Below are 16,224 nucleotides of genomic sequence, written 5' to 3'. Positions count from 1 at the left end.
ATACGAGAGTTTTCTACAGCATGGATAATTGATATTTCTCCAATGGCACTAAAAGTGTTGCAAGATAACATATCAAAATCAATGAAGTGTAAGCTTGAGTGGAATGGTGAATTTGGTTTTGAGGTTAAGGATAGATGGAGTAATAGTGAATTTGAGAGATAATACTTATACATGTAGGTCTTGGATGTTAAAAGGTAAACCTTGTGGTCATGCCATAACTCTACTACATTTTAGTAGACTAGAACCCATTAACTATGTTGCACGTTAGTATACCAAGAAAACTTACCTCAATCCTATAGTTACTTAATTCAACTTGTCATTGGTATGCAAATGTGGCCCAAGTCCACCAACCCTTCTGTAAATCCCCGAGAGTACACCCTAGACACCACATGGTGCTTACAGTCCCAGGGGACCACAAGCTAACCCATAAACTGGTACCTGCTGTGAGCACTGAATAATATAATAACATATGCAGAAGAACGACTGATAAGCCATAAGGTTTTAGCAACTGACAATAATACTGAATCATGAATTCTGGAAAACAACTATCTAAAACTGATAAAATAAAGATAAACTAATTGACTATCTGAAGTGTTCGAAAGCCTCTAAACTAACTGAATATGAGTTGATAGGACAGGCCCCAACTAACTCCAACTAAGTACTGAACTGAAAGCATGAAATAAAATAGTCTATCCTCAAAATATGAGGACTCATCATTGCTACGGTTGATAGTCTGGGAAGTTTATGCATGACTTGAGAATTGGGCATCCGAACCAATGATATGATACATCATAGCGCAAGAAAAGAGTATGCGATCAGTACTTTGAATGTACTGGTATGATAAATAAGGTAGGTTGATATGCATGGTTTCATGAACATGAATAATAACTGTCTAAATATATATATATAACATGAAGTAATGAATAGAGTGCAGAAAATTTGTAGATACTGAGGATATGTGAAATTTGTAAATACTAAGGATGCATGAAATCTGTAAATACAGGGGATGCATGATCAAGCATAAAATATGTTCTGAATATAATCTGTAAATACTAAAATACTAAAATATGATAACTAAATCACTGATATCTATATGTTATGGTCAAGCAACTGAAACTGAATTACTAAATTGATGACTGGACTGAGACTGTGGGAGCTATCATCTAACCAACATGCCCCAATAAGAAAATTTAGGGTCCAACCTATAACCCCAGTTGGAAGGGTGTTAGTACTGTGCCTGGGTACTAACGTTGGTTATGTGGATCCACTATACTGATATACTATCTCGAAGGACTAAGGGTATTAAGACTAAACTAATGGGTGATTCCTTCGAGGTAATCAAGCCTAATCTGACGGGTGACTCTTCATATCCTACACTGGCTACATAGTTCTGGAGTACAGGTACTGCTACTCTCGACTCTACCTATCTGACGGGTAAGCTGTCATCCCTGCATTAGCTCGGTGCTAAAGCCTACTCCCAACTGAACTGACTTGGAATGCTAAATAGTTCTAAGTTTAACTGATTCTGATGACTGACTGAACTAATAATAATGATAACATACTATCAAACTATTTTAAAGATACTGAGACAAGGTAAATAGCTAAGTTTTTGGGTATTCATAACCCTCAGGACTAAAAAGCAATAATAGTAAAATAGCACTTAAGCTTAGAGGACATAAAATGAAAGCTTTTATCAAATATTCATTCTTGTAGGCATGTTATCAAACACTTGGTATTCATAGTTTAAGCTAGTCATGGAAATAGTAGGAAACTTGGAGTAATAGCATGATTTCAGCATCAATAACACTAAATCATGATTTAATTCACAAAATAGCAACATTAAAACATGTGGGGCCTGATAAACAACATAATTTCGTGTAAACATGGTATAGAATTTCAATTCATGGGAGTTCATAGTTAAAATCACAATTTAAAATCATAATAACATTGAAAGGATCATTACTTTGTATTTAATTGGATACTTAGGCTCCAAGGGTGAAAGGAACCCATGGATGAACACGTAACATACCTGGGTTGATGAATTCATGAGAATTGATGGTGAGTTCTTAAGATTTGATCTTGAATTTTTGAAAGCTAGGGTTTGTCATTGAAAGAGAATTAATTTAATTTGAGAGAATAGTGAAATAATGAGCAAATAATGTATTATTAGGGCTTAAATCCGATGTTTGGACGGATTAGGGGCTTTGGGAAAAGACCAAACAGTCCCTGAAATTTAAGTGGTGGAACTAACAATCCCGATTTTAGCTCTGGTGCAATGCGGTAAAATTGCATCGACCACTGAAAAATTGATGAGCCCTATTTTGCCCAGCGGTACAACACGGTGCCATCACGTTGCGCTACTGGAAAAAGGACCACTCTGAACTGCCATTTTGGTGCGACGTGATGGTAATTGCGATGCCTTACTGGAAATTGACCATTACAAAATGACCCATCGGCGCGACACAATACTTATCGCTGTGATACACTGGAAAAGCATGAACTCTATTTTTGGGTTCACCGTGATGCGGTGCTTCTTGTATTGAGCTATTGCTTTTACTAAAGTGCCATAACTTCTCACTCGAGTATCGAATTTGGGAAAAATTGGTATTATTGGAAAGATAATTCAATTTCCTATGATTGATCGGTCGTGAGCTGAAAATTTGTGTGTTGAGAAAAATATATGCTCGTTTGAAGTTGACTAAAGCAATATTCTCATATGAAATTAAATCGGTATAGATTATTTTGATTCGTCTAATAGCTGGAAGTTATTTAAGACCTTAAGATACATCAAACTAACTCGTAAAACTATCAGAGCTTAAGTCATGACTCTAGCATTGGCTTGGATTTTTTTAGAGTATTACACCTTCTTTCATACCACCTACAGTAAGAAAGCTTTTAGGTAGACCCAGTAAATCTAGAAAAAGAATAGAATGAAAACAAGACTAAAAAGTTGTTAATGAGAGGTATTGATATGACCTGCAGCACATGTCATAACAAGGGTCATAATAAGAGGAGTTCAAGTTCAAAAAGAACTAGAGTGGGTTCTTCTAAAGCACCAAGCACAAGCAAAGGAAGAGGAATACCAAAAGGATTCTACAAAGATAACATTTGACTTGTAATTTACTAATATTTTAATTCACTTTTGTTTTCTTAAATTTTTTGCTCTTTTATTTTATCACATTTTTTCTTATGTGTAGTAGGCTACTTCAGCTATAGCTACTGGTACTACTGGTAGAGGAGAGGATCACGTGCAACAGTTGTTGCTACTGTGGATGTTAACAAAGGAAAAGGGACTACAACTTTTACTGTTGGTAGTGCTATTAGTATAGGTAGAGGAGTTGATGTTGCAGTTGTTGGTGGAGCTGGTAGAGATAGAGAAGTTAATGATAATGTTGTTAGTTGTGCTGGTACAACAAGAGGAGTTGACAAAAGTAAAAGATATGATCATTTGAAATTGACTAAAGAAACATTTTTATATGAAATTAAATCGGTAAGGATTATTTTGATTCGTCTAATAGTTGGGAGTTATTTGAGACCTTAATATCCATCAATCTAACTCGTAAAACTATCAAAGAACCTTAATGTACTATGCATAATCTTAAAACATGACTCTAGCATTAGCTTAGATTTTTTGGGGTATTATAATGTCTCCCCCTTGGGAACATTCATCCTCGAATGAGACTGATTTAGCTGAAAACACTGAGGGATTGACATTACATGCTGAATATACATGATGAAAATGTGATTACATGACTGAGTCTGAAACATGACACATGACTAAACTGGTTCTTTGAATACACGACTGACATGAGAATGATATACTGCTGAAACTGACCATGGAAAAGAGAAATTCTATAAAGGTTGTTACTTTAGGCTGAGTCTGAGTTTGCAGTGAAAAGATGAGGATACTTGGTCCGTATATCTACTTCTTCTTCCCAAGTGGCTCTCTCAACGGTCTGATTTCTCCAAAGAACTTTGACTAGGATAACTTCTTTGTTCCTTAGTCTACGAACTTGTCAATCAAGAATCTCGACTAGAATTTCCTCGTAGGAGAGACTGTTATGAACATATATGTTTTATAAGGGAACAACTATAGTTGGGTCACCAATACACTTCTTCAACAAGGAGATATGGAATACTGGGTGCATTTATGCTAAGTCTGCTGGCAACTCAAGCTCATAAGCCACCTTCCTAAAGCGACTCAAAATTCTGAAAAGGCCAACATATTAGGGACTAAGCTTCCCCTTCTTACCAAACCTCTTTACTTCCTTCATGGGAGAGCTCTTCAGATGTATGAAATCACCAATTTCACCTTATATCAGCATAAGATTTCTATTGGCTTTGGGCTGCCTTAAGCCTCTCCCTAATCAACTGAACTTTTTCTAAGGCATCAAACACCAAGTCAGGCCCTATTACCGCAGTTTCTCCTACTTCAAACCAACTAATCGGGAATCTACACCTCTGCCCATCTAGAGCCTTAAATAGAGCCATCTGAATACTGGAATGATAGCTATTATTACACGCGAATTCAATCAAAGGCAAGTGTTCATCCTAACTGCCCTTAAAGTCGACTACATACGTTCTCAATATATCCTAAAGGTCTGAATGGCCCTTTCTACTTGACCATCTTTCTGTGGGTGGAAGGCTGTACTGAGGTGAACTTGGATACCAAGAACCTTTTGAAAATATTTCCAAAAGTAAGAGGTAAACTAAGTACCTCGATCTTAGATGATAGATAACAGAACACCCTGCAACCTGACCAACTCTCTGAGATAGAGTTTGGCATAGTCCTTGGCTGAATAAGAAGTATGGACTGGTAAGAAATGAGCTAATTTGGTCATCTTGTCCACAATGACCCAAATCGAATCATGTTGACGATGAGTATGAGAAAAAACCATCACAAAATCCATGTTCACTTCCTCCCACTTCCAAGTGGGAATACTGAACTCCTGCATAGACCCACTTGGCTTCTGATGTTCAATCTGAACCTGCTTACAAGTGGAGCACTTAGCCACAAACTTTGCAATATCTCTCTTCAGCCCACTCCACTAATAGATTTCCCGCAGATTGTTGTACATCCTTATGGCCCCTGGATAATCGAGTAACATGCACCATGCGCTTCTATAAGAATTCACTGTCATAAATCATTAACACATAACACACATAGTCTACCCTAACAAAGTAACACACTATCTCCCTATTGGGAGAAAACCTCTACTTTTTGATCTCTGACTGACTCTTTCATCTTACTAGACTAGGATCCCTATCTTGCTTTTCTTTCACTTCGGCAACCAAAGAAGATTTTGAACTATTCTGAACCCAAACACTTCCCTCAGCTGAAACAATTAAACGAACACCTAATCTAGAAAGATAATGAACTTCTTGAACTAACATCTTCTTATTATCCTCAATATAAGCAACACTACCCATAGACAATCTACTTAGGGCATCTGCCACTATATTGGCTTTGCCCGGATGGTAGAAAATACTCATATCATAATCTTTCAGTAACTCTAACTATCTCCTCTGACATAGTTTCAAATTTTTCTATGAAAACACATATTTCAAGCTTTTGTGATCTGTAAACGTATCAATATGCACACCATACAAATAGTGCCTCCAAATCTGTAAGGAAAACACAACAACTGCTAACTCAAGATCATGGGTAGGGTAATTCTTTTCATGGGGCTTAAGCCGTCTACAGTCATAGGCCACAACCTTACCCCTCTATATCAAAACAAATCCCATCCCAACTCTAGAAGCATCACAGTATACAATAAACCCATCTAAACAATCTGATAATGTCAAAACTGGAGCTGTAGTAAGTCGAATCTTCAACTCCTAAAAACTCTTCTTACAAGAATCTGACTACTGAAACTTAACTTTCTTTTTAGTCAATATGGACATGAGGGATGCAATAGAGGAAAATCCTTCAACAAACCATTGGTAATAGTCAGCCAGACCCAAGAAACTCCTAATATCTGATGGAGAGATGGATCTAGACCAGCTTCTCATCACCTTGGTCTTTTGAGGATCGACTCTAATGCCATCACTGGAAATAATATAGGAAAGAAAAGCTACTGATCTTAGCTAAAATTTACACTTACTGAATTTAGTAAACAACTGGCTGACTCTAAGAGTCTGTAATACTATTCTGAGGTGGTCTGCATGATCATTTTCGTTATGGGAGTAGACAAGGATGTCATTAATAAAGACTATGATGAATATGTCCAAGTACTGCTTGAACACTTGGTTCATCAAATCCATAAAGGCTACTGAGGCATTTGTGAGACCAAAGGACTTGACTAGAAACTCGAAGTGACCATACCAAGTTTTGAAAGCTATTTTCAAAATGTTACATTCTCAGACTCTAAGCTAATGATAGCTGGATCTGAGGTCTATCTTAGAAAAATAATTGGCACCCAAAAGTTAGTCGAACAAGTCATCAATTCTAGGTAGTGGATACTTATTTTTTATTGTGACTATTTTCAACTGATGGTAGTCGATACACATTCTAAGAGAATTGGTGGGCCCCATTGGGAAATGTTGGGCCTGATGAATCCCTTATCTAAGAGATCTTTCAACTATTCTTTTAATTCTTTATGTTTGGCTTGAACCATTCTGAATGGCAGAATAGAGATAGGCTGAGTATTTGGAAGAAGGTCTATTCCAAAGTCAATTTCCTTTTTGGGAGGAACTCCGAGAAGATCTTTAGGGAACACATCTAGAAATTCCCTCACTACTGAAACTGACTCAAGGTTACGAGTCTCAAAATTAGAGTCATTGACTTGGACAAGATAATAAATACATCCTTGGATATCATTTTCCTCGCTCTAAGGTACGAAACAAGATGACCCCCTAAGAGTTGTAGTACTACCCCTCCATTCAAGGACTGGTTTATTTGAAAACTAAAAATGAATTACTCTATTTCTACAATCAAGTGAAGCATCGCATGAGTGGAGATGACCCATATCGAGAATGACGTCAAAAATCATCATCTCTAACTCCACAAGATCAATTGAAGTGACTTTCTGAGATATCATGACCGAACTGTTCCTGTATACCTGCCTGGCTATAATAGAGACACTTACTATGGTAGACACTGAAAAAGACTCTGCAAGGATTTCAAGACTGATTCCAAAGTTGACAGCTATATAAGGGGTTACAAAAGAAAGAGAAGCTCCAGAGTCTAATAAAGCATAAACATGTAAATGAAAGACCTGCAACGTACAAGTAACTACGTTAGGAGAATTTCCTAATCCTATCGAGACTGAAGGGCATACAATTTGCTTGGACGCTGACCACTGGTAGCACTATAAGTAACACCCTACTGAGTCAGGCACGGGACTGTCCCTATTAGTATAAATCCCTACCTTTCTAAGCAACTACCTGACACTACCGAATCTGATGGCCTGACTTGCCACACCCAAAGCATACATAATTGCCCACTCTATGCTCACCCTGATGGTTTCAACCACATTTCTAGCAAAGAGGATTTGTACTAGCACTATTAATACTACTTTACGACTTAGAGCCTGGTGCCCTATCCCAATTATCATTTCTGAACTTTGGTACTGGGGTACTAGCTAAATATGGAGCTGGAAATGAAGATTTTTGATGAAACTGAGGATGGTTACCACCTTCTGACCTTGGCTAGTTGAAATTAAAGCTACCCATTCTATCCCTTTTGTTCTCCCTCTCTATTTTCTTAGTCTTCTGCTTCTCAATCTGTTGAGCATGAACCATTAACCTACAATAGTCCATCTTCTTAATCAGCATTGTAGTCTTACACTCCTTGACCATACTATCAAATATTCCAGACACTAACTTTCTCGTCTTAGACTTGCTATCAGTTACCACATGAGAAACATACCTAGCTAACTGAGTAAACTTGAAGGAATACTCCTTCACACTCATGTTTCCCTGCCTCAAATTAATAAACTCTAACACCTTGCTTCCCTCAGTTCCAATAGAAAGAATCTATCTAAGAAAGATGTAGAAAACTCTTCCCATTCTATAGACCCTGCATTTGCACCTCTATCTACCTTCCACTACTTAAACCATGTATGAGCCACATCTTGTAACTAATACATAGCTAACTTAACACTCTTACTAGTAGTTACCCCAATAATATATGTTACCTTTTGTACCATGTCTAAGAATTCCTATGGATCCTCTTCAGATTTGGATCCTAAAAACAGATGAGGATTTATTTAGGTGAAGTCCTGAATCCTAGTTATTGTAGTAGTGGCCACTAGATTAGATGGAACACCGGCTGGCTGAGCATTCTGAGCCGCTACAAAATAGGCTAGAGTATTGAATGCAGCCCTGAACTCTACATGAGAAACATGCTCATTCAGGGGATCTTCTTGAACAGGCGAAGGTGCGAGCTAGTTTATGTTCCTTCTTCCATTTGTCTTTTTAGGAGGCATGTTCTATAAATGGAATAAATAATAGATTAGAAAGAGAGTTTAACATGAGTTCACACACAGTCATATGACATAAACACTGAAAGAAAGGAAACTTTTCCTAAAATGCCTCGTAGCCTTTTGTCCATAAGTTTGGCGCGCTTCACACCTATGCACAAGACTTTACTCAATGGAGATTTCATACTCCCAAGGACACTTTAAAATCTTAGGATTATATACAAATTTTATAACTCCCCGAGAGGACACCCTGGGTGCCACATGATGCTTATAATCTCGAGGGACCACAAGCAAACCCATGAGCTGATAACTGTTGTGAGAACTGAATAATATAATAACATATGCAGAAGAATCATTGATAAGCCATAAGGTTTTAGCAATTAAAAAAAATACTGAATCATAAATTCTATAAAATAACTATTTGAAACTAATAAAATAAAGATAAATTAACTAACTATCTGAAGTATCCAAAAGCCTCTAAACTGACTGAATATGATTTGATAGAACAGGCCCTAACTAACTCCAACTAATTATTAAACTGAAAGCATGAAATAAAATAGTCTGTCCTTGAAATATGATGACTCACCACTGCTATGGCTGATATTCTAGGAAGTTAATGTGTGATTTGGGAACTGGGCATCCGAACATATGATATGATACATATAGCGCAAGAAAAAAGTATGCAATCAGTACTTTGAATGTACTGGTATGCTAAATGAGGTAGGCTGATATGCAGGGTTTCATGAACATGAATATATATAAATATATATAACATGAATTACTGAATAGAGTGTATAAAATTTGTAAATACCGAGGATACGTGAAATCTATAAATACTGAGAATACACGAAATTTTTAAGTACTAAGGATTCATGACAAAGTATATAACATGTTTTGAATATAATCTGTAAACACTAAAATACTAAAATCTGATAACTAAATCACTGATATTTGTAAGCTATGGTCAATCAATAGAAACTGATGACTGGACTGAGACTATAGGAGCTATCATCTAACCGACATGCCCTAGTAAGCAAGTTTAGGGTCCAACCTATAACTCCAGTTGAAAGGGTGTTAGTACCATGCCACGGGTACTAACGCTAGCTGTGTGGATACACTATGCTGATATATTATCCCGAAAGACTAAGGGTGTCAAGACTAAACTGATAGGTGACCCCTGCGAGGTAGTCAAGCCAAATCTGATGGGTGACTCCTCATATCATATGCTGGATACGTAGTTATGGAGTACAGGGACTACTACTAATGACTCTGCCTATCTAATAGGGAAGTTACCATCCCTGCACTCGCTCGATGCTAAATCCTACTTCCAACTAAACTGACTCAGAGTGCTAAACTATTTGAAGTTTAAATGATTTTGATAACTGGTTGAACTGATAATGCTCATAACATATTCTGAAATTATTCGAAAGATATTGAGACTAGGTAAACAACTAAGTTTTTGGGTATTCATAACCCCCAGGACTCAAAACCAATAATTGTAAAATAGCACTAAGCTTGAAGGACATAACATGAAATCTTTTATCAAATATTCATTCTTGTAGGCATGTTATCAAACACTTGGTATTCATAGTTTAAGCTAGTCATGGGAATAGTAGGAAAATTGGAGTAAAAGCATAATTTCAATATCAATAATACTTAATCATGATTTAATTCAGCAAATAGCAATATTAAAACATGTGGGGTCTGATAAACAACATCATTTCGTGTAAAAATGGTATAGAATTTCAATTCATGGGAGTTCATAGTTAAAATCACAATTTAAAATCATAATAACATTGAAAAGATCATAACTTTGTATTTAAATTAGACACTTGGGTTCCATGGGTGAAAGGAACCTATAGATGAACACTTAACATACCTGGGTTTATGAATTCGTGAGAATTGATGGCGAGTTCTTTATATTTGATCTTGAATTTTTGAAAGCTAGGGTTTGCTCTTGAAAGAGAATTAATTTAATTTGAGAGAATAGTGAAATAATGAGCAAATAATGCTTTATTAGGGCTTAAATCCCGTGTCTGGATGGATTAGAGGATTTAGGAAAAGACCAAACAATCCCTAAAAGTTAAGTGGTGGAACTAACAATCCTGATTTTTGGCTCTGGCGCGACGCTATAAAATTGCATTGAGCCACTAAAAACTGACAAATCCATTTTTCCCAACGATGCGACACGGTGACATCGCATTGCGCCTCTGGAAAAAAAACCACTCTAAACTAGGATTTTGGCGCGACGCAATGGTAATCGCGGTACCTTACTGTAAATTGACCATTGCAAAATGACCCATCAGCACGACGCAGTGCTTATCACTGTGACACACTGGAAAAGGACAAACACCATTTTTGGGTTCATCGCGATGCGATGTTGCTTGTATTGAGCTAATACTTTCACTAAAGTTCCATACTTCTCACCCCGAGTATCAAATTTGGATGAAATTGGTATCGTTGAAAAGCTAATTCAATTTCCTATGATTTGTGGGTTGTGTGCTGGAAAATTATGAGTTGAGAAAAATATATGCTCGATTGAAGTTGACTAAATCAATATTCTTATATAAAATTAAATCAGTAAGGATTATTTTGATTCGTCTAACAGCTGGAAGTTATTTGAGACCTTAATATACATCAAACTAACTCGTAAAACTATCAAAGAACCTTAATGTAGTACGCATGAGCTGAAACATGACTCTAGCATTGGCTTGGATATTTTGGGGTATTACACCTTCTGTCATACCACTTAAAGTAAGAAAGCTTTCAGGTAGACCCAGTAAATCTAGAAAAAAAATAGAATGAAAACAAGACTAGAAAGTTGTCAACGAGAGGTGTTGATATAACCTGCAACACATGTCATAAAAAGGGTCATAATAAGAGGATTTGTCTATTGCCTTCAAGTTAAAAAGGAACTAGAGTGGGTTCTTCTAAAGCACCAAGAACAAGTAAAGAAAGAGGAATACCAAAAGAATTCTACAAATATAACATTTGATTTGTAATTTACTAATATTTTTATTCACTTTTGTTTTCTTAAATTTTTTGCTCTTTTAGTTTATCACATTTTTTCTTATGTGTGGTAGGCTACTACAACTATAGCTACTGGTACTACTGGTAGAGGGAGAGGATCACCTGCAACAGTTGCTGCTACTATGGATGTTAACAAAGAAAAAAGGACTACAACTTTTACTGTTGGTAGTGCTACTTGTATAGGTAGAGGAGCTGACGTTGCAGTTGTTGGTAGAGCTAATAGATATAGAGAAGTTAATGATGATGTTGTTCGTTGTACTAGTACATCAAGAGGAGTTAAAAACTCCTAGAAGTCCTTAACTCCTTCTTCTTCAACCCACCCCACCACACTCAGCAAATCACCCCCCACTTCTAACATCACGCCCACCCCTACCCCCGCTCTCGCCAAATCAATCCCCAACTTCAATATCTTTTAGGATGTATAAAAATACATATTTTTTAAGAAGAACAAAGTAAAATGAAGAATACATTTTGATTTACTTTGAGTTTTCTTTTGGATTTGTGGAATGAAAAATTGATTCCTGTGAAGGAAAATGAAAGATGGAGAACTTCTAATTTTATGGAATACTTTTCATTGAAAATGCAATTTTTGTTTTCTTTGTTTCTTCTTTTCTCTCTCTCTCTCTCTCCCTCTCAAATAATAATGGGGTACTCCAAATTAACAATCGTAAAGTGTGACTATTGTTGAATCATCTAACACTAAGAATTTTATATATTAATTACTTTGATTATGAGGTTGTTTTTAGCAATTATTTAATTGATTTTATTTTAAAGTCTTATTGAAAATTATAATCACTACTCAACATGTCAAAAAATTATAATGGCAGATAAATTTATTTTATTTGATTGAGAAAGTATTGAGAGAGATGGAAAAAGGGTTGTTAGTTGAAGGGTAGGGAGCATAAGGGTGTCATTGGGTTGAAGCATAGGAGTGGGGGTGGAGGAGAGGTGAGAAAACTGAAATCTGAGTGGGTTGGGGGTTGGCGGATGGGCTTTTCATTCCTTTGTTTTAATTTTATTTTATGTTATTTATGTTATATATATATATTTAATTTTTTATGTTTCATAAAAAAATGGCGTGGAATCATACGTGTAGGTGATTGTAGTACACACACATTAATCGGATGAGAAAAGGATTTAAAATATTGTGTTTTGATGAATTTAAGGATTCCGTTGACAGAGGGGTGAATAGAAGGGTTCAAATTACAAACGGATATAAGTACAGATGCCTATTAGACTATTTTTTTCATTTATATTTTCCTTATAAGCTAGAGACGAGCAATAGTTTGTCCTAATATCAATGAAGAACCGTAAACTAAAAAAACACCATTGTTAGTCGCTAAAGGATCTCAAAGCTCAAGTTCTAAAAATATATTACTATGAATAATTTTCACGTGGATGATATCTCAGAAGAACCGAAACATCAAAGGAAGTTTGAATATGAAATTTATAGCTGTTTGGATAAGCTTTGAGCTAGTTTTGAACTGAATACCAATACTAAGACGTTGAATTTATGAAAATTATTTTAGGATTTCTTTATTATTTTGGGATACTATAAATACCTTAGGGTTATTCCTTTATTAGGTTACACAATTTAAACATACTTTTACCTACTTTTTGATACTTTAATTATTCTTGGATTGGTGACTTAGTATTCAATTGTAGATCTTGGATTGTTTCCCTTTCATTATTGTTTCCACTAGTTATGTTCAAGCAGTTAGGGTTAGGGGCACCTAAACCAACAACTATGCGATTGTTAATGGCAGACTGGATTATGAAAAAACCATTGGGTATTCTCTGTGATATTTTGGTAAAGGTGGCTTCTTTCATCTTTCATGCTGATTTTGTGATATAAGATTATGAGGTGGACTTTCAAGTCCCAATTATTTTGGGCAAACCTTTCCTATCTGCAGAAAGAACTTTGGTGGACATGGAGTTGGGACAGCTAATGTTCAAACTCAACTACTAAAAGGTGATTTTTAATGTATGTCGGTTTATGCGACAACCGGATAAGTTAAGGGTAGTATCTGTAATAGTCACCTTTGATGATGATATAGATAAACTCTGTGAGATTGATGCAGTGACTACCTATGATGTGGGAATAATGATTGTTCCCATTGAAGAGAGATTAGGTGTTGAAGCCTTAGACCAGTGATTATGAATTTCGATAGTGATAGAATAAAAAAATGTAAGGAGATGGTACGATCTTTGTATGGGAGAGGTTCATACACTTACGCTTTAAAGAAGTTTGAACTAGATTTGAAAAATAGAACCACTCCTCTTGCTCGTATATGAATTGAAAAGCCACTGGTATTAGATTTGAAGGTCCTTCCATCCCACTTGCGCTATACTTTTTTGAGGGCCAACAACATATTGCCAGTGATCATTGTTGTGGATTTGATTGAGACTAAGGTAGAAATATTATTGTCTATATTGCAAAAGTTCAAATGAGCTAAAGGATGGACCATTGTGGATATTATGGGTATTTCACCAGGAATTTATACTCATAAAATCTAACTTAAACCAGACTGCATCCCGAGTTTTAAGCACTAGCGAATAGCTAAATCCTCCTATGCAAGAGGTAGTGAAGAAGGAGATCATTAAAGGGTTGGATGTTGGGGTATTTTACCCCATTGCTGATAGTAAATGGGTCAGTCCTGTTCAATGCATCCCAAAGAAAGGTGGCATTATAGTAGTACCAAATAAGAAGAATGAGCTTATGCCGATGACACCAATCACAGGTTAGAGAGTGTGTATAGACTACAGGATGTTGAACACATGGACCCAAAAAGACCACTTCCCAATGCCCTATGTGGATTAGATACTGGATAGACTTATGGAAAGGGGCTGGTATTGTTTTTTGGATGGCTATTCAAGGTACAACCAGATCATGATTTCTCCTAAAGATCAAGAGAAGACAACTATTACCTTTCCATATTGGACTTCTGTGTTCAAGAGAATATCATTTGGATTGTGAAATGCTCCATCCATATTTCAAAGATGCATGATGTTCATTTTCTCTGACATGGTAGGAGACACCATTTAAGTATTCATGGATGATTTTTCTATAGTTGGTGATTCTTTTGATGACTGCTTGGTACACTTGGCCAATGCTCTGAGGCAATGTGAATAATGCAACTTGGTACTTAACTGAAAGAAGTGTCACTTTATGGTGAAAAAAGGAATTGTCCTTGGACAAAGATTTCAAAAAGAGGCATAGAGATTGATAAGGCAAAAATTAAAGTGATTGAGAAGCTGCCACCTCCAATTTCATTTAAGAGTATTCGAATCTTTTTAGGACATGTAGGTGTTACAGAATATTCATCAAAGATTTCTCAAAGATTACAAATTCTTTATGCAAGCTTCTTGAGAAAGAGGTGAAGTTTGATTTTGATGAAGCATGTCTGAAAGCTTTTGAGTGCTTAAAGGATAAGTTGGTGTCTGCTCGTATCATTGTGTCTCCTAATTGGTCCTTGTCATTCGAGACCATCTGTGATTCAAGTGGTGTGGATTTAGATGTTGTTTTTGGCCAAAGAATAGAAAAGATTCTGCACCCTATCTACTATGCTAACAAGGCATTGAACCCTGCTTAGAAGAATTATACTATTACTGAATAAGAGCTACTAGTAGTGTTTTTTGCCTTTGAGAAATTTCAAACATATCTTATTGGCACTAAGGTTGTTGTTCATATAGATCATGTAGCTTTAAGATATTTGATGGTGAAGAAAGATGTAAAGCCTAGATTGATCTGCTGGGTTCTCTTGCTACAAGAGTTTGATTTTGAGGTGAAAGACCAAAAGGGTACAGAGAATAAAGTTGTTGATCATTTGTCTAGACTTGAGGATGAGGCAATGCAGAGAGTAGGGAATGGGTTTGAAAGATTATACTTTTCCAAATGAACATATTTTGGCAGCATCGTAAGTCCTAATTCCCTAGTTTGCTGACTTTGCAAATTACCTAGCTAGTGATATTATTGCAGAAGATCTGTCCATCTAGCAGAGAAAAAGATTTATGCAATAGGTCAGGAAGTTTTTCTAGGATAAACCTTACTTATTCTTGAAATGTGGGTACTACTGGCGTATGATATACAAGGAAACTCATGACTTTTCTTCAGCCTATGATCAATGCCAGCATCAAGGTAGTATTTTTAGACAATAAAACTCCCCATGACACCTATTCTAGAGTTAGAATTGTTTGATATATAGGGGATCAACTTCATGGGTCCATTTGTTAGCTCTTTTGGTATGAAGTATATTTTTGTGGCAGTGGATTATGTATCTAAATGGGTGGAAGCGATTATGCTCCCCTAACAATGAAGGAAGAAGTGCCACCACCTTCTTGAAGAAATATATCTTATTTTTATTCAGCACGCCACGTGCAATCATCGGTGATAGTGGGTTACACTTCTGCAATTGCCTGTTCAAAAATTTACTTGAGAAGTACGGTGTAAAGCATAAGGCGGCAACTCCTTATCATCCCCAAACTAACAGGCAAGTTGTAGTGTCCAACAGAGAGATAAAGTCTATTTTGACAAAGACCGTTATTGCTAATAGGATTGATTGGCGTGATGAAGCAAAGGCGAGAACGGGTAAGGTGAATGAGTTGGATGAGTTCTGACTTCGTGCTTATGAGAGTTCTGCATTGTACAAGGAGAACATAAAGATGTATCATGATCAAAAAATTGAGAAAAGAGTATTTGAATTAGGTGATCAGGTATTATTGTATAATTTGAGACTTTGCCTATTTCTAGGCAAATTGAAGTCTAGAT

At 36.2% G+C, this 16,224-nt stretch overlaps 1 protein-coding gene across 1 annotated transcript; it reads left to right on the top strand.

The window, feature by feature from the left end:
• The first annotated feature begins 13,452 nt into the window (after positions 1-13,452).
• LOC124888897 lies at positions 13,453-15,049 on the top strand. The gene is made up of 2 exons (XM_047400185.1): positions 13,453-13,607; positions 14,764-15,049. Exons 1-2 carry the CDS (start codon positions 13,453-13,455, stop codon positions 15,047-15,049), a joined length of 441 nt encoding a protein of 146 aa, XP_047256141.1.
• The last annotated feature ends 1,175 nt before the right edge of the window (positions 15,050-16,224 follow it).

This window comes from Capsicum annuum, chromosome 11 (genome assembly GCF_002878395.1).
Source record: "Capsicum annuum cultivar UCD-10X-F1 chromosome 11, UCD10Xv1.1, whole genome shotgun sequence".
Taxonomy (NCBI): Eukaryota; Viridiplantae; Streptophyta; class Magnoliopsida; order Solanales; family Solanaceae; genus Capsicum; species Capsicum annuum.
The sequence above is the reverse complement of the archived record's forward strand: the minus strand, read 5'-3'. Positions and strand labels throughout refer to the sequence as shown.